The sequence below is a fragment of the Glycine max genome, chromosome 18 (assembly GCF_000004515.6).
Source record: "Glycine max cultivar Williams 82 chromosome 18, Glycine_max_v4.0, whole genome shotgun sequence".
Taxonomy (NCBI): Eukaryota; Viridiplantae; Streptophyta; class Magnoliopsida; order Fabales; family Fabaceae; genus Glycine; species Glycine max.
The window spans coordinates 49,185,490-49,210,047 of NC_038254.2; the positions used below are offsets into that span (position 1 = coordinate 49,185,490).

At 32.4% G+C, this 24,558-nt stretch overlaps 4 protein-coding genes and 1 long non-coding RNA gene across 6 annotated transcripts; 3 read left to right on the forward strand and 2 right to left on the reverse strand.

Annotated features, from left to right (window-relative positions):
* Window positions 1–462: 462 nt before the first annotated feature.
* Window positions 463–2,837, forward strand: LOC100784877 (uncharacterized). Its single transcript, NM_001254615.2, has 5 exons — window positions 463–705; window positions 1,874–2,015; window positions 2,114–2,215; window positions 2,401–2,474; window positions 2,590–2,837. Exons 1-5 carry the CDS (start codon window positions 525–527, stop codon window positions 2,694–2,696), a joined length of 606 nt encoding a protein of 201 aa, NP_001241544.1. The 5' UTR covers window positions 463–524; the 3' UTR covers window positions 2,697–2,837.
* Window positions 2,838–5,232: 2,395 nt separating this feature from the next.
* LOC100306044 (GILT domain-containing protein) lies at window positions 5,233–7,935 on the reverse strand. 2 transcript variants are annotated; one of them, XM_014770196.3, is made up of 5 exons: window positions 7,535–7,935; window positions 6,470–6,535; window positions 6,202–6,342; window positions 5,832–5,924; window positions 5,233–5,502 (listed from the first exon to the last, which is right to left on the reverse strand). In XM_014770196.3, the coding sequence occupies exons 1-5, from the start codon at window positions 7,847–7,849 to the stop codon at window positions 5,425–5,427; spliced, it is 693 nt and encodes a 230-aa protein (XP_014625682.1). In that variant the 5' UTR covers window positions 7,850–7,935; the 3' UTR covers window positions 5,233–5,424. The 2 variants fall into 2 exon arrangements, with proteins under 2 accessions (XP_014625682.1, NP_001236685.2); NM_001249756.2 differs by having other exon boundaries at window positions 5,244–5,502; window positions 7,544–7,908.
* A 3,134-nt stretch (window positions 7,936–11,069) lies between these two features.
* Window positions 11,070–12,469, forward strand: LOC102668200 (uncharacterized). The gene is made up of 2 exons (XM_006602620.4): window positions 11,070–11,568; window positions 12,166–12,469. Exons 1-2 carry the CDS (start codon window positions 11,148–11,150, stop codon window positions 12,225–12,227), a joined length of 483 nt encoding a protein of 160 aa, XP_006602683.1. The 5' UTR covers window positions 11,070–11,147; the 3' UTR covers window positions 12,228–12,469.
* On the reverse strand, window positions 11,489–11,810 carry LOC121173909 (uncharacterized). Its single transcript, XR_005889530.1, has 2 exons — window positions 11,626–11,810; window positions 11,489–11,600 (listed from the first exon to the last, which is right to left on the reverse strand). It is a non-coding gene; the product is annotated as an uncharacterized lncRNA (long non-coding RNA).
* Window positions 12,470–14,826: 2,357 nt separating the features above from the next.
* Window positions 14,827–17,931, forward strand: LOC100803248 (receptor-like protein 7). Its single transcript, XM_006602621.2, has one exon. The coding sequence runs from the start codon at window positions 14,827–14,829 to the stop codon at window positions 17,929–17,931; it is 3,105 nt and encodes a 1,034-aa protein (XP_006602684.2).
* The last annotated feature ends 6,627 nt before the right edge of the window (window positions 17,932–24,558 follow it).

Genomic DNA, 24,558 nt, shown 5'->3' on the forward strand with positions numbered 1-24,558 from the left:
TTACTTAAAAGTATTTTAGGATATAGTAAAAAACACAATATGTTTAACAAATTATTTAAAAATTAAAAATTACTTTTAAACAATATAAGTTTATTTAATTATATTATACTTTCTTTTTTAAAAAGGAAAATTTTGATTTAAAAAATAGATTAAAATAATTTATTTTAAAATATATTATATATCATTAAATTTTGTTTTGATTTTTTATTTTATTTTATTATGAAATATAGTGCTGGAAATAAGAACGTAAGTACTTAAGGTCACCGGTGAGCTACGTTATTTGTTATTTTTTTATAATAATAAAAAAGCAGGGTCATTATTTGGTAGAATTGCACCCAGTTTATTTATAGAGATCGTAAGCACACACATTTTGCAAAGAATATCTGACGGCTCGTATTGATTTAGGCTTTGTGCAAGACCTGCACGGCTTAGAAGTTGAAACCCCTTCCCGGAAAAGAGTTCATTCAGAAACCCCGACGAACTAAATTTTCAAATTTTGTTTCCGATCTCTGAAGAAGAGAGTGATGGCGGAACCTTGGAGAAACATCGACGTGGAGAAGCTGATCTCGTACAGCGACGACCTCGTCAAGGTGTTGTCGGAGGGTCCGCGCGACCTCAACAACCTCTCTCACTCTCTCCAACAAACACGCGCCCTTTCTTCCTCCTGCGACTCCGACCTCAATGAAGCTCGCTCCTTCCTCCATGGTTAATCAATTTTCTACTTCTTTTCTCCTTTTCTTTTCCTAGCTATTTATTTCACTCTTGTTCGTAGGTTTAGTTTTCCAATTTTTGCTAACGGAAACAGTAAAGTGAAATTAAAATGTTGGGAGTTTGACACAATGAATGTGGTTCAATTGACAACACACGCTGAACTTGTGGGGGAGGTGTTATAATCGATTCCACATAACACATTCTTGGGGGGCAAATGACATATATGTACGTGGGTTATGGTAGAGGGAAAGGTTGTATGTCACCCTGTAACTTTTATTAATCCTTGTTCTGTTTTGGCTGCAGTTGATATTCCTTGTAAAATCAACCTCAGTCATCTACTAATATACTAATTTTGTGCTGTGCAAAAAAAATTCTTGGGGAGGGGGAGGAGGGGTGAAGAGTTTTAAGGGTGACCAAGTTCCAAACTGAGGATTAGTCTCATAATTGATCGAAAGGACTAAAATTTGTGGGGGTGATACATTTGGGGTCTCACCAGAGTCAGACACCCTAATTATGGTAGTTAAAAAAATGTGGGAGTTTGAGATTTTAGTTTTGAGTTTTCCTTTTTGTGATAAAAGGAAAAGTGCATTTTTGCTGTAATTGTTTGCCACGTGTCTTTGGCTGGTGAAGAGACCCGCATTTCTCATATTACTTACTTTACCTTTACTCAGTTTAAAGGAGTCAAATTCAATTTTATGTACAATGCCAGTGTGAATATTTCACTTGGGGTTTTGGTGCCAATGTGGCAATAGGTTTGTTGTCATTAGGAATTTTATCACCCTATTTATTATTTTGCTATTTGAGATGTTTCGGTGTGAAGGTTTTGATCCCCAACTTTTGATTACAAACAAGTCTTCATTAACATTATGAAGACTTGAGTAATATTATGAATAACTATGGATGGAGCTGATGTATTTCGTCATGATCCTTAATATTGCGGGAAATTGTGGACAAATGGAACCACAATTGCGGTCGCAAACACCCCAAAAGGCAAAAACCTTAATGTTGCAGTGAAATTTTGGCTGCAAACTGCTTTTTAAAATCTTGATTACAAATTCCACTAGAAATTCTGCTATTTCTTGAGTAGTTCATATTACTGTTCTCTGCTGTGAGTGGATCTTCTTGATTGTATTATGCTGCTGACTGTACTTGTATGAATCAGACTATCAGAACAAAGTAGATGCATGCAAGCAGAAAATAGAGGAAGCTAGATCCGAGACTGCTGCTGATGGAGACCTGGATCTTCTACAAAGAGAACTGGAGGAAGAACTTGAGAAAGAACGCTGGTTGAAAGAGGAGTTTAGATAAGTCTCTAGTGGTTTTTATCTTTTCAATTGTGTGCTCATTTTTTATTATTAGCTTTCCAGCATGGTATAACTTACCATCTATCTCTCGTCAACACAGCCATCGGTGATGAGTTTAATGATCTAGAACAGCAATGGATTTCTGTCCAAGAGCAAAAGAAGACCATACAGACAATTGAGAAAAATAAGCAGAGGACACAGTAAGTAAATTACAGAATTTGAATCTAAGACAGTAAAGTTGCCACGTTCATATGATTTTCTTGTTATTCATGTTTCCTTTGATGTTAGAGTCTCTCAATTAATTTTTCTAAACTAATGTCAGTATTTGACTTTAACGTATTCTACATAAAGTGGAACATAAATGCACTCTTCTCTTCTGTTTCAGGATGGTACTTTCAATGTATGCTTCTGTCACAAATATTGTGCCTAACTTGGATGAACAGTCCAAAATTTCAGGCTGTATCCTTTTGATGAATTTACTATTCTCTGTCCCCTCATCTGTTTCTTCTGGTATTCTGTTGATATTATCTGTTCAAAAAAAGAAAAATGGTTGCTCCTTAACCCTCAATTGCAGATATTGTGGAAAAGGATAAAAACGCTGTTGAGAAGTTTGAATATGACACCTCAAATATGACTGCCCTTGATATATGTAATGGTATTTGGAAAATAATAAGTGAGTGATGCATGTCAACTAGATAAGTTGATACATGCAACAATGTATTATTTCTCAGTTTTGAGTGGCAAATTAGCGATCCTGCAATTCAGTTACATATTGGTGTAAGAATTCAATGTCTTAATTTATTGTGAATGAAAATCTTGCAATGTTGATATTGACTACTGAGAGGGGGCAATATAGCTTGCAATCAGTTTCATCGAGTGTTTTTTCATCAGTAATCAGACACTAGTTTGAATCTTTTCGGAGTTGGCCACTTGTTCTATCAACTAGTATGCAGTACACTTGAGCATATATAAGAAATTCAGCTGTTTCAAGCCTGCAGAGGTCCCTGTGAATATTCTAGTGCTGGAGCAGTATTTTCTCCTGCGATCACAAGGCAAAGACTCTACCCATCCAAAATGATGAATATATATATATATATATATATATATATATATATATATATATATATATATATCCAGTTGCTTCAGTTTTCACGTAGCACATTTCGTGGGTTAGTTGAAACTTTATTAATATACTTTTATCTGTTGGACTTTGTACATTACCTATACTTTCCAAGTTGGTTTCAGAAAATATGTAATACTTGTAAATGGTAGGATATGGTAATGTATGGCGTGATATTGATATAGGGTGGATCTGCAATATGTGAGTGAAAATACATTACCGTATGTCTACTCTAGACTACGTGCCAGAAAAAGCAATCAATTCATGAAATAACATTGATATCAAACATGTGTAAGTATCGACATAGTGAATTACTCCAGACAAATCAAACAAGCAAACCCTCTCTAATTGAATGCATTTCCTAAACATTGATATTACCTGTTGAGCAGCAAAAACTTAATCATTTGATTCTTATAGTTATAGGTGACACCCATTTGGAAATTAGTTCTTATATAAACTAAATTAAGTTTTGGTTCCTATAAAAGTGAATAAAGATTTAAAATTTAAGTTTTTCAATGGACTAAAACTTCATAAACAATTAATAATACTAGCAAGGACTAAATATACGTATCAATAAGGACATATAATTAGGGATTGAAACTTGTGGATTTTTTTTCAAATGAGTATCATGTACAAGAATCAAATGATTATTTTGACAGCGGCAATATAGGTACTATTTCCTTTGACATTACCATGCATTTGCAACTAACAACACTGTCATCCAAGTTTATAAACTTCATCCATTGATTAGTTTCATATATTACTCTTGTCCAACTTGACTATTTCAACTGGGGTAATCTGAGGTGGGTAGAAATATAGTGAAAAGTTCAATAAAACATGCTAAAGTTCATGAATTGAGTTGTAGAACATGCAAACAAGGAATACCTCTCCTCTGCATCATCTTTGTCTAGACAGAAGATAACATTACTCTAGACAAGGCGTTAGTTACCAATTATACTTGACACCGGTGGTTGCCTTATTTGTGGAAACAAGGCTAAAGCTACTAGCCGGATTATTGCAACCTACTCTGTATGTCTCCCTTTAATTGCAAGAAATCATTTCAGGTCAAAAACGGCTTTTCTTTCGTGCTTAAATATAACTTTGTTTTCCTATTTTGTGTAATTTGTAATTTTAGTTCCCCTATTTTAAAATAAACAGAGGAATTTAGTTTTTCTATTTAAAAAAAATCATAATTTTGATTTAATTGTTGATTTTGTCTATATTTATTTTTTTATTTCTTACATTTTAATTAATTAAATCATTTTTTAATGGTATCTTAAATAAATATGTCAATTTATGGTTCAATTGAACTAAAATAAAAGAAATATAACACAGACAAATTAAGAATTTGATGAAAATTACAAATGTTTACGACTAGAAAACCAAATGTCTTTACTTTAAAATAAGAATACCAAAATTAGGAATTTGATAAAATAAGGGGACCAAAAATTGTATTTAAACCTTTCTTTTAAGGTGGAAATTTATCATATTTTCTTTATTGTTTTGAGTTGAATTTTCATGAGTGTGTTTAGATACGCGTTGTACTCATGCTAAATGGAAAAGTTATACATTTCAAAGTAAAAATGCCAAAGAAAGTATGTTATAGCTTCGGCCTGAAATTTGGTTTGCGTTGGATTCAATTGTTTTCCAGTTTTACAGTCATGATTAATTATAAATTCTATGTGTTTTTAAAAGTAATTATTAAAAAGTTAATAATTTTACAATAAATGATCATTTATAATTGGATAATAATGTAAATTAATTTTATACAACAGATATATTTAATTAAAAAATATTATTCACTTTTCCATCCCTTCGAAGGTATGATTTTTAAAAAAAATTGGCATAGCGATGGAATTAATCCTATAATTTATAAATTGTATCATCTTTCCAAGGAGAAGGGGTGAAACGGTCATTTTTCGAATGAACATAATGATGAAAAATCAATGTTTTCTGTATTGTGCTTATCAATGTTAATTAGTGTTAAGCATATAAAGCTTTCATCATGTGACAGGCATGGGGTATGAAATAATTAACTACTTGTCATGTATTCTGATTAGAGGACAGCGTCATTACTCATAACATAAAACATTCATATAGCAACGTATGTATTAAAATTATTTGGGTATTTGCTTTATTTTTTTTTTCTTTTGTAAATCATGTACATATACATAAGGTGGCTTATCACTGCCTTGATGACTGCTGTAAATATAAGTTGTTCTACAAGGTTTATAATGCCATGCATGGCGAATATACACACTTTATAGTTTATTTGGACTTCATCAATTCCTAATGAAGGTTGCATGCTGCTGGAGCCGTAATGCCTTTATAAGCCTCACAAACATAACGTGAAAAGTTTTCATATTCCTGAATTAACACAAATGATATTAATCTTTAACTCTTTGTTGATGAATATCATGGCAAGAATATGGAAAATGTACTCGTGATACATGTGTATTTTGTATGTGTGCGCTCAAGTGTAAGTAATGAGAAAAAAATATTGCATGGTGGAGGACTAGTGGACCACTATGGTTAATTTCTCTGTCACATGTATCCCTATTTAACTCTTTCTTATAAATTAAAAAATTCAATTACATGCCACGCGAAGATTTACTAGGATCATAGACATGCGTGATGATCTAAGATCATACAATAATTTCTTTTAAATGAGAGAATAATGAGAGAAAAAAACAAACCTTTCCAATAGATTGATTGTTTACCATCACCCAAGGCAGAAATTCGTGGGGTGCGTAAAGGAGAGCTGTTTCATTAATAGATTTTTGTCCAAGCTGGAAACAGATTAAGGCTCTATGTCAAAGACCACAAAAAAAAGTTCATAAAGTAGAAAATCAGTTAACAAGGTTGTATTAACAAGGTTTTTGATGGTTATTGTGTTCGTAAGGTTGATAGAACATCTATAATTTTGCATAGCACTATAGTTATTATTAAGTTCTACTATGATTAACCATGAATTTGTAGCACATTGACTTCACTACAGTAAATAAAAAGCATTTCCTTGCTCTTAGGTTTGGTTAATTATTGTATAGAAATAAAATGTACAGTAACCTCTGTTCCATTTCCTCTGTTATAGCAGCTCAGAATAGGTTCCTCGGGCAAGTCCAATTGGCTGAAACAGTCCTGCCAATTCTTGTGTCTTCCCTCAATTGCCAGAAACTCAAAGCAGTAAATCAAAGCATAATGTTTGTTCTGCATAATAAATTGATTGTCGATATCAAGAGAATTCAGTGGAAAGAATGCTTTGTGTGAAATTTTAAGTTTATCCCCCTCTGAGGTGAGGTTGCCTAAAGAACTGGTGAAGGCACACAACACTTACCACATCATTCAAAACATTGAGAGCACATGCTTCCAATGAATTTAGCTCGCATTCATCAGGGCCATTCTGCAAATTTATATTGAAATACAAGTTTCATTTTGAAGATAATCATCAAATATTCATATTTCTTACAGTTATGGTCCAAATATAAGGAATCCTCAATAGTCATTACTTTTTTTTTTTAAAAAAAAAAAAGCAGGAATGCTTAATACTAATAGAATAGCAGTGAAAACTATAAAAGAAGACGTTCTAGAGAAAACAATATTATAGTCAAGGAAAGTTATACAAAGGAATTTCATTATTCATACATTTTTTTACAACATTATGCCACTCTTCTTTCTTTTATCTTTTTATCTCTCTCATTGTTGGAAAAAAACTGTAGACCCTAATAAAATATGCTTCTTTTTTTTCAAATTTTCTCTACTGTCATGGTTTGTGCATGTATGACACAACTCATCAGGTGGCGAAATCTGAGTTGAAAATTTGTTAGGAATTGACTATAATACTAATGATCAATGATCATTGACCAAAACATTTACCAAATGAAATCCATGGTTAATGTTACACCTCTTTTCCTCCGTTAACTATTAAGGTGACAAGAAAAATCATAGGAAAAAGGCGCATATAAAAATATAATTAGTAGATCCCTTAAATAGAATAATGTAAATCAAATGAATAGTATGTATCCCTTAAATAGAAAAATGTAAATCAAATGAATAGTATGTACAACTCAGCCAAAGTTCAAGCAGCTAGGAGGAACACATAAAGTACTATTTTAATGTTTGATTGTTGTTTATTTCTCAAATGCAAAACTCTACATTTTTTATCACAGAAGCAATACGCTTGTCTACCCTCAATTTTCTCTCAGACCCTTGAACCGAATTCATATCAGAACAAGTTTTGTCAGTGACAGAACATTCAATGATGTTAATTGCTGAAACTTTTAGTGATTTGCATGGCATCAAATCAATAAACTTTTATCTTAATCTTATTATAGCACAACCTTACATAATCAAACTTCTAATTCTTTAAAGCATAACAAAGATAATAGGGATATAATAAAACCTGACATACTATGGAATGGTTAGTCTTATCAACATAAGCATTGGCCCAAGGAACTAGCTGGAGGTTGACAATGTTGATGAGATCGCTGTGGAAAATTTCCTCAAGATTCTTAACAATGAAAGTTGCACAAGGTTGGCTTAGGCTTGCATAGTACACTGAAAGGTTAACTTTCTGAGAAGCAAAGGGTGCAATCTCAGCAATATCAGCATGTAAACCAGAAGGGTAATAAGAAGCACCATCAGATTCATTGATGAAAAGCAAAGGGACTAATGCTAGTGCAGCAGTGATGATGATACCTAGTTTTGGAAAAACCATTTTTCTTTTTCAGAACCTGCTAAACTAGAACTTTCCTTGCCGTGTTTCTGGTTCTGGGTGTAATGAATATTGCACTGACTCTAATAAATAAGTCATTCATGTATCATAAAGAACAAACTAAAAAAGTAATTTTTTTTTTCTTGTCTTTAGAATATCTCAAACTTTGGTTTTATTCTTTATAAAACTTTAACATGTTTGAGTTTCTATATTTATCAAAAGAGATGCATTTTTAATTTTTCATTAGAATTATATATATATATATATATATATATATATATATATTGTTAAAATATAAGAACTAAAACATATTAAATTTTTATAGGAATAAAATCAATTTAGAGATATTTTGAAAGACTAACAGCATTTTCAAAAAAAATGTTTAAAACATGAGAGAGAGATTGTGTAGAAAAAACAACTAGTCATTGACCTACGGTACCCATTAGTAGTTAGTACATTGAGTTTCTTTGTTTGTAGACGGCTTTATGGAAAACCTCAATGTGAACATATCATATATAATTATATATAGTTTTTTTTCCATATGTTGATAAATCAAATTTCATATTTATTTTTGCTAAGAACAAAAATATAATCACCGTCTCTATTTATTTAACCGCGTAAATAATGGGTAATGACGCAATGGGTAATGACGCCCAAAAATACACAAAAGATCAATTCCTACAACCGTATCAGTCATGACCATCTATTTCTTTTTTTTTTTGGACAAAATCTCAGTTATATTAAACCCAAAATAATACGACAATAAACGGGACATATCCGGCAGCTAGAGAAAATAAAAAACATCTCTAATACAAGAAGACCTAGATCAAGATGTTAAAACAAATGCAACAGGTGCGCTTGTCTATACATAAGAAACTTAATCTTGCTAATAACCTCTATTACAGAAAATTGATAATCTTCAAAAAATCAGCTTGTTTCTAGACAGCCAGATGCAGTAGACTGTAATTGCTATAGCCAGACAAACGAAATTTTCCTTGAATATCTGATGTGGATCTGCCTCTAATTAAAGAGTCAGTAATGCACTGCAAAGAAGTGAAACGTCTGCGGAAAATAGCCAAATCACTTGGAGAGATTTCCTGCAAGAAAAGAACAAATGAATATTTGACTCAGTCTTATTTGAACATAAAGGACAAAGGGAACCCTTGTTCAGAAAAACAACTTTGTCAAGAGTAAGCAGCCGATTCCTTTTAACAAGCCATAGAATGAAAGACATCCTAAGGAGAATTACTGGGTTCCATATAACAGAACACCAACTTTTTGTTTTGTGTAAATATTGCTTTTTATAGCTCCATAAAAGAAAGAAATAAATAAATGTTAAGCTATTTTAAAGTTGACATTTTTGTGCGTTTCCATTTCTTGAGTATCCTCATTCCTCCCTTTGCCTACCTCTAACGTTCTTACCTAACTTTGCTTTATCTTTACCAACTCTAAGCTGTACAAAACTCCTTGTTGGACTTTCATTTGCGTTTATTTTGTCCTTAGTCGGTTTTCAATTTCTTTTTATTTGGCTTTAGTTCTTAAATGTATTGAATAAATAAATAATTTAATCTTGGAAAAATGTTGCTTTCCTTCTTAAGAATTTTTGTCTGGATAAATGAAATTCTAAAAATATTGCATTTACAATAAATTTATTCTTTTAAGATTTAGTTCAAACAAAAGCATTTAAAACAAAAATAATATAACGTAAATGTTAGCGACATATTTTTTCAATACAATTTTTATTAAATGAATTTAATATAAGATCCATTAAATAAGGAATGAAATTCAGTAAAATTTTAACGAATTATATTTAAATAATATAGTGCCTGACTCAAATTGTTTTGAACTTCTATTTCTTTTAGAAGGAGAAATGATGTCAAATACACATTTATAAAAGATCTAGTATATGTGTGTGTGTTTCTATTAAGTTAAAAAATGTATTTATCACAGAAGAGTATATGAATCACACATATGAATACCACACTTGTTTGTTTAAAGATAATAGTCGAAAAATAATATTTTATTGGAATTCTATCAAAAAGTCATAAAATATATTTTCTTTAGGCTAATAAGAACTTATTATTGCCATGTAAATAGCATATGTCATTATAGGCGGCCCAAGTGAAACATTGGCCCAGCCAATGTCAATCAGAAAAACAAAAAAAGGGAAATGATACGTTGGACTATCTTGTAATAGAATAGGTCAACTAGTAAAAAAATTCAAAAAGAAAAAAAAATCAAAATATTAAACAGAGCATGTTACATGATATGTCTTTGAATTTGGATGGAAAGAAAAAGGAAAAGAGCTACCTTTTCAATTTTGAATTAATAGAATTATAAAATATTTTAAAAAATGAATAAGGGATGATTGCTAATAGAAGCATCCTCTTGGCAAGTAAGAGTACTTACAAATAGAAAATACATGAAAAATTAAATTCATTGGATATTCCAAATTCTCTCTAATGCAATGCAGATACGCCTAAGACAAGTCCCAGCACTCGGTGGATAACCTGAAACTGTAAAAACAAAGAAACATAGAAATCAAACAATAATACTAATTATGGGATTAACAATAACAATTAATAATAGTAGAAGCAGAAAATTAAGTAATGCGATGGTAACTGACAAACAGCTATGTACTTGATAGCTTCGGGCTATTAAGCAAATCATTTTTGTAAGTTCACAACAATGACCATTGAAAAAGAGCATTTTAACTACAATGCTTTTATTAGTAAAAGATCTCAGTCATTTCACCATCAATTAACACATCAAATCGCAAGATTATGAAAAAGGATTGGAAAATAAACATTTTGAGAGTGATTTTTAAGAAACATTTTCCCTATTTTATACACATGCTTAAGAAAAAACCATTACAAAAACCAAAAACACTTCAGTCACAAAATTGAACAGAAACAGAATGATAGTTATGACTTCACCTGAATTTTTTCAGTCGACATAATATTTTTAAATAGAGAAGCAGGAAAATCAAATTAAAGAACATATGATTATATTAAAGTGTCTAGAAATACGACCAGGGTGCTACAAAATCCAAGGACTTTATTTATCCCACCGACTTCATGTCCTTGCTTATGAGGCACCACTTGTCTCAACTTAATTGGCTTATGTTGTTCAAAGAGACAATAGCTGTGAAGTACGTGTCATATGACACAGCTTTCAATGTCCCCGCTTCACATATAAATATTAGTATCCCATATCAATGTTTATCTCTATTCTTTCGTTAGAGTTATAAATTAGAGGGTTAGCAAGAGAAATTCACAAACCTAGTCCACATTCTCATACTATGGAAGACGGTGGAAGCTTAGTTTCAGAAGATGGATCCAAAATAGAAGATACAACCTCAGAGAAAGTTGAGAAGGTGAAAGAAGAAGAAGATATTGGCAAAGAAGAGAGTGGTGGTGGCCTTATCAACAACTTGGTTTCCACTTTGATCACACCCTTGAGTCCAGGCATTGGGAAAGCCACTGAAAATGAAAGTGGTGCTGATGCTGATGAAGATGAAGGAGAGAATGAAGGAGGGATCATCAGCAAAATGGTTTCTAATTTCTTCCATCAAAGTGAAGGTGAAGGTGTGGTGGAAGCTGAAGAGGACAAAGAACAAGAGGAGGAAATCATGGCTGGTGGTGAAAAAATCAAACGGTTGAAGACAGAGAATGGAGGCATCATTCATAACATCTTTTCTCATTTACCTGCTTCAATCCCAGGTAATTAGCACCATCGATCGATATCGTTCTAGCTTTGTTTTAGGCTATTTTTTAAACCATAGTTTAGGCTATTTTTTAAACCATAGTAGATTGTTACCTATTTACCGTACTCCATGACATAAAAAAAAAAGAAAAAAAGATGTACTGTTCCTTTTCCTTGGATTTAAGTCCCTTGTTATAGTGCTTTTTAGTTGCTAGTTTACTTTATAGTGCTTGCAACCCATGAAAAGTTCAAGATATATTAAGATAATAATAGAAATCTGTGTTACAAAATTATTTTATTATTTTAAGCTTTTGACTATTGATGCTTACTCGCTCAACTAATCAAAAGTTTTGCTTACTCGCTCAACTAATCAAAAGTTTTGGTTTTGGTGATGTAATTTTTAAATTAATTACTATAAAAATTAATAAAATTATTATATAGGATGGTTTTTTTTATTAATTAACAATATAAAACCTTTTTTTCAGTACAAATACTTTTTTTTCATTAATTGTTAAATAGTTAATATTTTATTAAGAGAGCATAATGTAGCTAAATTGATTTTTTTTTTATTTTTTATTTTGCATTTGATTACACTACTGCCTTGTTTTGATCAGATGGTGCGGTTCCTACAGCTGATGAGGCCACTTTTTTAATTAACTCTCTTGTTCGTGACTAAGCAGAGCAATTCTTCAACTCTTAGTGCACCAACATGGATTATTTTGCACTGTGTCAATGTATTTAGTCAGTGTTCTTTTTTCTTATTTTCCAAGATTTTTTTGGCTGGTTTATAGTAACGTAGTTCTTGTTTATTCAGTATGGAGTGTAACTCTATATATACTCTTGCGCTATGGTGCTTAAAAATTGCAGTGCCTTGCGCCTCTCTTAGAAATAACTGAATACAACATTGACTCTGAAAAACTATGAGCCATAATGTTTAGAACATGATTTAATGTTTTGTCTTTGTAATTAGTACCCTTAAGAAGAACTAAAATAAAAAATATTATCTTATAAATTATAAAAGAGTATAAAAAAAATAATGAGCAGCACAATTTTTCTCCTTTCAGTAAAAATATTTCTATTTTAAGGTTGTCTAATATTTTATGGTTATTTATATCGATCAAATTCATAACTTAGTTAAAAAAATTTTGTGGAATTACGCCATTGACAATAATAATTCAGATAAAACTTATTATAGTCCATTAAATAACGCCGTTGAGCGGGTGTTGATTAATTAACGTATATTCGTACGTTGGGTGAGGTAGTTGTTTGTGAAAGTTACAACTTATATACATAAATTGTTGCAGGGTTTTAATCATTAATTCATGAAGTGGGATATGCAGATAGGGGATGGGTAAAATTATGTGAACAAATTTAAGAATGAAATATTTTAAGAATGAGCTAAAACAATAAAATCTAATTCTGTTCTCAAGAAAATCGTAATATCTTAAATTCTTAAGTCTCTTTCTCTTCTTTGGTAAGTGTTTAAATTTAATTTTCAAATTTTAACCTTTTTGTTAAATCTGCATAAATTATTTTGAGATTAATCATTATTCATTAATAAAAAAATAAAAAATAAACTTATTTTGAGATCAATTTCGTAATTCATCAGGATTTGGGGTAAAAGTTTAATAATATATATAAAATTTGTCATTTATCAATACAATAATGAGACTATTACTGTATGTATAATATTTTACATTATTAAATTAACACTTTTCAATAGAAAAGACAATTATAATTTGATAAAGGAACATATAAGTATGTAATAATTATCAACAAAAGAAAATGTGAGTAAATAAGAGTACAATAAGTTATATTTTTTGGCTTTTACTTGATATTGACACACTCAAAAGAAAAAAATGTCAATTGTTCCCTCTACCCTTCAAATAGAGACGCATGCATATAAGAGATGAAAATAAACAAATAGATATTGAGGAGCTATTGACTAATATGTTAAAATAAAACAATAATAAAATAAAGTGAAGAATCAAGTAAGAAGACGGAGAAGTATGAGAGACCGTGAGAGAAGAAAACAAAATTAGAATTGAATAGGAAGAAAATAAAGAGAATTGAAATAAAAGAAAAGTTTTTGGGTTTCATTAGCTATTAACTATTAAATCTCTTTTTTCTAAATAAAATTATGATATTGATAAAAAGTTGTTGCTCATTAATTGTTACTTAAGATACCAATAAAAAGATTAATAGTTACTTATAATATTTTAATTAAAATTTATTTTCAAATATAATTTTATAATAATTTTTTTTGAGGTATATTAGTACTAAAATAATTTTGGGACCTTTTTTTTTTAAGCCTAAAGTCTTTGTTTGGACTGCTTGGGCTTTTAGCCGGGCCAAATACCACTGATACCAGTTTTGATGAGAATTGTTTTGCAGATTATAAAAAAATATTAACGTATATTGGTGAGTATATAACATATTGGCTAAGTAGAACATGGTCTAAAACTACGCGCTAGTCAACCCGTTTTGCCAGTAATGGCCAAACCGACGAATACAACACTTTCACTATACATCCTTTTAGTTAAGTCGGTGAAATAGTCTTATTGGAAGGGAACTATAGCTCATTGACTTTCAGCTATACATCCCATTCATAGTCCCACGGAATATATTTAAAAACCAAATAAGTGCTCATTACAAGTTTACTTGGACTAGAAAGGATACGTCACATTGCTTGGACTAGAAAGGATACTGTCTCTTTCACCTAGAAGTTCAATGATTCATGATGATCAAGTAAAAAATTGATTTTGAGAAAGGTTAATAATACATTCTCTTGAACAATTTCTTTTTTAATTTAAATTTAATAGAAATCATAAAATTTGGTAGATTCTACTTATTTAATGTATCACACACACGTATTTAAATTAATGAGTTTTAACTGACTTTTATAAAAGTGTGTTAAAAAATGTCTTAATTAGAGAGTATATTGAGAGGACTTCTCTGAGTAAGTTTTTGAATGCTTATAAAAGGAGTATATTTGTTACTTCAAATCTACACCAACCTCACCATCCTTAACATTTCAGTCGTTCAGCTGATTCCAATAGTCACCACCAATGAGAATCCACCAAATCTTCTTTACTTTCTTTATACCCTTATGTTTGATAAACATCGACGTAGCAACATTCCATTGTCTTGACCATCAGCAATTCTTATTACTCCACTTGAAGGACAACCTTGTATTCAACCCTGACACATCCAAAAAATTGGTTCACTGGAACCATAGTGGCGATTGCTGTCAATGGAATGGAGTAACATGCAGCATGGGCCAAGTAATTGGTCTTGATTTGTGTGAGGAATTTATTTCTGGAGGACTGAATAATTCAAGTCTCTTCAAGCTGCAATATTTGCAGAATTTGAATCTTGCTTACAATGATTTCAATTCTTCCATTCCTTTGGAGTTTGACAAGCTCAAGAATTTGAGGTGTTTAAATTTGTCAAATGCTGGATTTCATGGGCAGATTCCTGCTCAGATTTCTCACCTGACAAATTTGACAACACTTGACTTGTCTACATCACTTGCCTCACAACATTTTCTCAAACTCCAGAATCCAAACATTGAGATGATTTTACAGAACCTTACAAAACTCACAGAACTATATCTTGATGGTGTGAGGGTATCTGCTGAGGGAAAGGAGTGGTGTCATGCTTTATCTTCTCTTCAAAAGCTAAAAGTGCTGAGCATGGCATCATGCAATATCTCAGGGCCAATTGATTCTTCACTAGAAGCACTTGAGGAACTCTCAGTAGTTCGACTGAATCTGAATAATATCTCAAGCCCTGTGCCTGAATTCCTTGTTAATTTCTCCAATTTGAATGTCTTGGAGCTTAGCAGTTGCTGGCTGAGGGGTAATTTTCCAAAGGGTATCTTTCAAATGCAAACATTAAGTGTTCTTGATATCTCAAACAACCAGGATCTTCATGGTGCTTTGCCAAATTTCCTACAACAAGAAGTTCTTCACACCATGAATCTTAGTAACACAAATTTCTCTGGGAAATTGCCAGGTTCTATTTCAAATTTAAAGCAGTTGTCCAAATTAGATCTATCTAACTGCCAATTCATTGAAACACTCCCAATTTCAATGTCAGAAATCACTCAACTTGTTCATGTGGACTTGTCTTTTAACAAGTTTACTGGTCCCCTTCCCTCTTTGAAGATGGCAAAAAATCTCAGATATTTATCTCTCTTACACAATAATTTGACAGGAGCCATTCCTACAACTCATTTTGAGGGACTTGAAAATCTACTCACTGTCAATTTAGGAGATAATTCCCTCAACGGAAAAATTCCTTTGACTCTTTTTACACTTCCTTCTTTGCAAGAACTAACACTTTCTCATAATGGATTTGATGGCCTATTAGATGAATTTCCAAATGTTTCTGCCTCTAAACTACAGTTGATTGACTTGAGCAGCAACAAATTGCAGGGTCCTATTCCGGAGTCTATCTTTCATATTAATGGACTCCGTTTCCTACAACTTTCTGCAAATGAATTCAATGGAACAATAAAACTTGTTATGATTCAGAGGCTTCACAATTTGCATACATTAGGTCTTTCACACAACAAATTGTCAGTTGATATAATTGTCAATGATGATCATGACCTATCATCCTTTCCCAGCATGAAATATATATTGTTGGCTTCTTGCAAGTTGAGAGAATTTCCAGGGTTCTTGAGAAACCAATCCCAACTAAATGCTTTAGACCTATCCAACAATCAGATTCAAGGAATAGTTCCTAACTGGATCTGGAGATTTGACTCTCTGGTTTATCTCAATCTTTCCAACAATTTTCTCACAAATATGGAAGGACCCTTTGATGATCTGAATTCCAATCTATACATCCTTGATCTTCATTCCAATCAACTTTCTGGATCAATTCCTACTTTCACAAAATATGCTGTTCATTTGGACTACTCAAGCAATAAATTCAACACTGCCCCACTTGACTTGGATAAGTATATCCCTTTTGTATACTTTCTCTCCCTTTCAAATAACACCTTTCAAGGGAAAATCCATGAAGCCTTTTGTAATCTTTCTTCTCTGCGGTTGCTTGATCTTTCCTATAATCGCTTCAATGACCTCATTCCCAAGTGTTTGATGAGAAGGAATAATACCCTCAGAGTACTAAATCTTGCTGGAAACAAACTCAAGGGTTATCTTTCTGATACCATTTCAAGTTCATGCAATTTAAGATTCCTTAATCTCAATGGAAATCTCTTGGGTGGTGTTATCCCAGACTCTCTAGCCAATTGCCAGAGTCTACAAGTCTTAAATCTTGGAAGCAATCAGTTTAGTGATAGATTTCCATGCTTCTTAAGTAATATTTCCTCCCTGAGAGTGCTAATTTTGAGGTCAAACAAACTCAATGGTCCAATTGCATGCCCTCATAACACTAGCAATTGGGAGATGCTACATATTGTTGATCTAGCCTACAATAATTTCTCTGGTATACTACCTGGACCATTTTTTAGAAGCTGGACAAAAATGATGGGTAATGAGGCTGAATCCCATGAAAAATACGGGTCTTTATTTTTTGACGTGTTTGACAATCATGCCACTGTGCGTTACAATAATCTGTTCACAGTTATCAGCAAATTTCTTGTAATGAAATTATACAAACTGTTGGCAACTGAACCTTATTTTGTGGCTGACCACATATTTGCCTATTATGTCACTTCTAACGAATTCGGTGGTCGCTACTTGGATTCAGTTACAATTGTGAACAAGGCTTTGCAAATGAAGTTGATCAAAATTCCCACTATCTTCACTTCCTTAGATCTCTCCTCGAACCATTTTGAAGGTCCAATACCTGAAGAACTTGTGAGTTTGAAAGCACTCAATGTTCTTAATTTGTCACACAATGCTTTCTCAAGTCACATCCCCTTGTCAATTGGAAGTTTGGTGCATCTTGAATCCTTGGACTTGTCAAATAACAATTTGAGCGGAAAAATCCCTCTTGAGCTTGCTAGTTTAAATTTTCTAGCATACTTGAATCTCTCATTTAATCAATTGAGGGGGCAAATCCCAACAGGTGCTCAAATGCAAACATTTGATGCAAGTTATTTTGAAGGCAATGAAGGATTATGTGGGCCACCCTTAAAAGATTGCACCAACGATAGAGTGGGACATTCCCTTCCAACACCATATGAAATGCATGGATCAATTGACTGGAATTTCCTAAGTGTGGAGTTGGGATTCATTTTTGGCTTTGGAATCACTATCCTTCCCCTTATGTTCTTCCAGAGGTGGGGGCTTTTGTATTGGCAGCGCGTTGATGAATTGCTTTACATGCTTGTTCCTCAGTTTGGCTTTGTTTATGAACACTATAGAGGGCAAAGGTACAGAACTCTAAGGTGGATAGTGTAGTAGCTGATCTGATGTTGGTAAAGCAAAAATATCTTGTACTTTTCTTTCCCATTTGGGTTTTGTGTTTTCTTATATTTCTGTTGCAGTTTGTGCAAAATGTGTTTATGCAATGGTGGTGTACTCAGTGCAAAATCATAGCTACAACTTGCTTTATAATTTATCCTGGTTTTTCATGCAAGTGTCGAGTTTAAGAAAAGCTATATGAACTTGCTAATGCATAAAAGAAAATTAAAACATAAAAAAAGACAGCACTCATATGTCTCTTATCATATACATATGGAAAGTACTTCTAATGCAGGGTTAGAAAAAGGTCTACATAGGGTTAATGGTAAGCGAAAACAATGAGATTATTTGATATTAGTACACTGGTATTATACTTGTTGAAGACATGATTCTAGATCCCGAAGAATTGTCCTGTTTGATCTTCAAATCTTGCAAGCTTGTAAAATTAGGACTTTCTCTCAGCTGTCACACTCCCTCTGTTCATAATTCTCAATGAAGTTGCAGAGTGATAAAATATAATGCAAAAGGCTAATAAAGGTTGGACCGGTTAATAAGGATTAGGTTTATATGACTTACAAGAACCTTGCTAACGGACGATCAATAAATATCTCCATAATGACATTCTTTGAGTCCTAAGACATATCGTGTAATGCCCTACAAAAAGACCTAAGCTTGCACCTAATGAGAACCGTTGAACTTAAGTCTATCCTAGGTCGGCCTATTAATTTCAGCCCAAAATGAAGGATGACGAATGGATAAGTGAGCTTTCCTAAGTTGTAGAGTGATAAAATATAATGCAAAAGGCTAATAAAAGTTGGACCAGATAATAAGGATTAGATTTATATGACTTACAAGAACCTTGCTAATGTACGATCAATAAATATCTCCATAATGACATTCTGAGTCCTAAGACATATCATGTAATGTCCTACAAAAAGACCTAAGCATGCACCTAATGAAAATTGTTGAACTTAAGTCTATCCTAAGTTGACCTAATAATTTCGGCCCAAAATGAAGGATGATGAATGTATAAATGAACTTTTATAATGAAACCCTCTTAAGGATGATAAATTAACAGTTTTAATTAAACAAAAAATCACAATTAATTATAATTAACAAGAATTATTAGATGATTTCAAAATTTTCTAAATTTGATAAAAAAAATATTATATGATTTTAATTTAAAAATATTTATTTCAGCTATTAGACTAAGTGTCACAGTCCAAATTTATGAAATATCCAAGATGCAATTCAAGAATATGACCCTATCTAAAGTCGAGTAGCATCAAATCATGGTGGAGTATAAGTTCTTAAACTAATAATTAATGAGTATACTTTTCAACTAAGTTCTTGAATTGTGTATTATACAAGAGTCCATAATAAAGTAATATAGACTAATCATGAGAAAGGGTGAGTAACATAATATGATACACCACTTTATCCTCACACCTTCAATTCAGAATCATATTTTTCAAGTGTTGAGTCCAACCAAATTTACTACTCCCTCCGACCAAATTTAGAGGGTATTTTGGATACGCGCGTGTTGTATCTAGGTTGAACGAAAAAAATCATACTTTTTAAAGCAAATATATTAAAGCAACTATGGTGTGGTGTAACTTTTATCTGGACGTTTGTTCTCATTAGATCAGTTGCTTCTCAGAAATCACAATTTAGACCACAACTTTAAGATATTTTTGTTGGATATTCTTTCATAATTAAGGTTGGTTTACATTTAAGTAAACATATAAATTCAAATACATAAGAAATGGAGGAGCATAATTAAGGATTGCATAAGAAGTTGTGGAACACTTTTCAAGGACTTAAAATTGATTTCTTTGACCTTGAAACTTACACACTCAACTTAGGAAATTGAAGATTGGAGTTAAAGGAGCTTTGTGAATATAACTTATTTATTGACATTCATCACTCACTCTCGAAGGAAGTCACACCCCTTTCCTATAAATAGGAAAACTTGTGAAGAGTTGGAACATCTCATCTCATTCCATCCAAAGAGAAGCAAAGCAAGAATGAGAGTAAGAAAGAAAGTTTAAGTTTCCACCACACTTGGTGAGAGTTGAGAAAAATTGTAAATCATCCTTTTTGGGTGAGGTTGAAAGATATTTTCTTATATTGAGAGAGTCATTGTAATCTTACTTTTAATAGTGAAAATATTTACTGATTTGGTCATGTGATTTTTACCTTTTCCAGAGTTTTCACCTAAAAGTTCTTGGTGTCATTCTTCTACTTTCTATTCTTGTTTTTTTGATCGCCAAGTGTTTATTTTAAATCTATAGAGAGAGAAATAATGCAAGTGTTTCTCATCAATTTTGACATTGTGTAATCTATCATGATCACAATTACCATTCAACCGTATTTTCTTATAATGTAAAAATTTTCTGACTTATCACAACCATAACTTAAAAACATGAAACTATTATTTGACTGCCGAATTAGTGGGTTAAAGTTTTCAACCCACCATCATTTGAACAGGTTAAAGAGGTTGATCAGTCGAATTAAATCGGGTTTGACATCTCTAGCTAATAACAGTAGTAACCTTAGAAGCGTTAAGACAGGCAATTCACGTCATGCACTTCGCAACTCAGTCAACACGAAAAGAGACAGACGCGGCCAAAATGGTAAAGAAAATCGTCCCAATCATCTTAGCATGCGCGCAACTTATTATAGCATTTGCATCATCACTTCACTATATTTAGTCGCATATATATTATTCTGCCAGAAAATCATTCAGCACTAAATGGACGACAAACGGCCAAAATGGGAGAGAAAAAAAATGGTCCAAATCAACGGAGCAAGTCTTACCGACACTCGCATTGCATTTTGCAACATGCTGGCACCATTATTTAGAATAATGGAGCTTTTTTCATGTCCTATAGTTAAAATTCCACCAAAATGACAGAAAACATCTACAGCATACGAAAATGGGACATCCCCTGATTCACAATATTCCAAAAAGTTAATGTACGTGAGAATTCTAATTAGGAGGCACCTTCACTCAGTCTTCTTCGTAACTAAAGGGAAAAAAACACAACAATTGGACTCAAAAGCATTAACTAATAATCCTTATTTTCTAACAAGAACGGACATCCACAAAATAATTATTAGTTCTTATAAATTTAGTTCACTAATGAAAACCAGACCAACAGCAAACATTGACTATATTTCTTTCTTCTTTTTTGGATCAGTACTATATTTCTTTCTTCTTCTACTTTTTTTTTTTTTGGAAAAAAATAGCTAGATAAAACCGTAAATATTTGTATCTCTTCGAACAGTATATATATGACTATAGTTTTCTCAAGACTTTTCTGTTTTTTTTTTTTTTTGGTCGTTGCAGTCAACACCCATGCTGCAACCTTCTTATTTACGCTGCACGATTCTGAATGACGAGCACATCAAATGGTGGACTTTACAACAAAAAGTTGAATCTTTTATTGCGGAGGAAGCAAATTGTCGATTGCATGTAGACGCGTAATATCAGAAAATATTTTGTGGACACTCAATATGCCATTCAATATCGAGAGAGTAAAAGAAAGAAAAAAAATATAACTAGTTATGATAGAATTTATGATATAATAAAAGAACATAAATAAAAAAAAATAAGAGATATTAATTGAATATATAAAATTATTAGTGGTTTATGTATTAATACTCCAAAATATCAAATTGTCGATTACATTTTGATGCGTAATATCATCTTACGCAGGTGCCCTGGAAAATAATTGTTTATAATCTCTCTGTAATTTTCCTTACATTTTCAGTCTACGCTATACTTTGTATGTGTGTATATATAATTAAATAAATTTTATCTATTAATTTATTATTATTATTATTAGGTAAATAATATAGCATCATGTTCACTCTAATTTTACCGTACCTTACGCGTTGGCTAACTTGGATATGTTGTTGGATTAATATGGTGGTTCTGTCATCAGTAGTTGTCTCCATGTAAATCTTTAATTTGCTGTATAATTCTTTTGTTTCTTAATCAACTAACGAAGTTGGTATACCCAATGACGGGGTCAATAGTTATACAGTAGAGTCAACGTTTAAGTTGACGTATTATTAACCCAAAATCTAATTAATACTATCAGTAGTTTACTAAGTCAAGTAATTAACGTGAGTGACATTCTTATGGTGGCCGACACAATCTGGAAATATTCGACCAAGTGCAGAAGGAACTAACGCCTTAGAATTAAGAATTGGTTTTTTAGTTTTTGTTGTGCACAGAAAGGAAAATGTTTTTATAATAGTTAAAATTTATAACAAAAAAAATGTTTTTTTTTACATAAGGTAATTTTAAATTTATGATAAATAGTTTATATTATTATACAATGTTGTTTTTAATTATGGACATTTTTTTAAATATGTTGAAATTCAATTTAGCTCTAAAACTATTGAAAAAAATGGATTAAAAGAGATAAAAAAAAAAGCAAACTCTTATTAAAAAAATTCATTAAAGCACTTTCAAAATAGCTAATACTATGAGTATGACTATTGTAATTTATACAGAGGATAAGATTACCCAATACACACTATAAATATATAGGAGTATGATATTGAAATCAAGCTAAACCACTCTACCCACATTAATTAACCCATCACTCTTGGCCTCTAACAATCATTACCAATGAGATTTCATCTTGTCCTAGTATTTCCTTTCTTTATAACCTTATGCTTCATAAACTATGTAGCAACCAGTCACTGCCTCACACATCAGCAATTTTTGTTGCTCCATATGAAGCACAACCTTGTATTCAACCCTGTCAAATCAGAAAAACTGGACCACTGGAACCAAAGTGGTGATTGCTGTCAGTGGAATGGAGTAACATGCAATGAGGGGCGTGTGGTTGGTCTTGATTTAAGCGAACAATTCATTACAGGGGGGCTAGACAATTCTAGTCTCTTCGATCTGCAATATCTGCAGGAATTGAATTTGGCTCACAATGACTTCGGTTCTGTGATTCCTTCCAAGTTTGGCTTGCTGAAAAATTTGAGGTACTTGAATTTGTCAAATGCTGGCTTTTTGGGGCAAATTCCAATTGAGATTGGTCTTCTAACAAAGATGGCTACTCTTGACTTATCTACTTCGTTTACTTTAGAGCATACTCTAAAACTTGAGAAGCCAAACATAGGAGTGCTTATGAAGAACCTCACAGAAATCACAGAACTCTACCTAGATGGTGTAATGGTATCTGCTACTGGAAAGGAGTGGTCTCATGCATTATCTTCAATGCAAAAGCTTCAAGTTTTGAGCATGTCATCCTGTAACCTCTCAGGACCAATTGATTCTTCACTGTCAAAGCTTAAGTCTCTCTCAGTGATTCAATTGAATTTGAACAATGTGTCAAGTCCAGTACCAGAATCCTTGGCAAATCTCTCAAATTTGACCACCCTGCAGCTTAGCAATTGTGCATTGACTGATGTTTTTCCAAAGGGTATCTTCCAAATGCAAAAGCTAAAGATCCTTGATGTGTCATATAATCTGGATCTTCATGGTTCCTTGCCAAACTTCACACAAATAGGATATCTTCAAACCTTGAATCTTAGCAATACAAATTTCTCTGGACAGTTACCAGGTACTATTTCCAATTTGAAGCAGTTGGCTATAGTAGATTTATCTAGCTGTCAATTTAATGGAACACTCCCAGTTTCATTGTCGAGACTCTCCCATCTTGTTCACCTGGACTTGTCATTCAATAACTTCACTGGCCCTCTACCATCTCTCACTATGTCCAATAATCTCAAGTATCTATCCCTTTTCCAAAATGCTCTCACAGGACCAATCATATCCACTCAATGGGAGAAGCTTTTAGACCTCATTAGCATCAATTTAGGCGATAACTCCTTTAGTGGAAAAGTTCCATCAACCCTCTTCACACTTCCATCACTACAGGAGCTTATTCTTTCTCATAATGGATTTGATGGTGTGTTGGATGAATTCACAAATGTGTCATTCTCCAATTTACAATCTGTTGATTTGAGCAACAACAAATTACAAGGGCCAATTCCACAGTCATTTCTTCATCGAAAAAGTCTTGGTTACCTCCTTCTCTCTTCAAATCAATTCAATGGCACTATACGGTTAGATATGTTTCACAGACTGCAGTATCTACAGACATTAGGCCTTTCTCACAACAACTTGACAGTTGATACCACTTCTAGTGGAGACCATGGCCTTTCAGCATTTCCTAATATGACAAATCTGCTTTTGGCTGACTGCAACTTGAGGAAATTTCCATCTTTCTTGAAAAATCAATCCCAACTAGTTTCTCTAGACTTGTCCAACAACCAAATTCAAGGAATGATACCCAATTGGATTTGGAGATTTCATGATATGGTTCACTTGAATCTTTCCAACAATTTTCTGACAGGCTTGGAAGGACCCTTGGAAAATATTAGTTCTAATATGTTCATGGTTGACCTTCACTCCAACCAACTTAGTGGGTCTATTCCTCTTTTCACAAAAGGTGCTATCAGTCTGGACTTCTCAAGTAATAGATTCAGCATTATACCAACTGATATTAAAGAATACCTTCATTTCACATATGTCCTGTCCCTTTCAAACAATAACTTTCATGGAAAAATCCCTGAATCCTTTTGTAATTG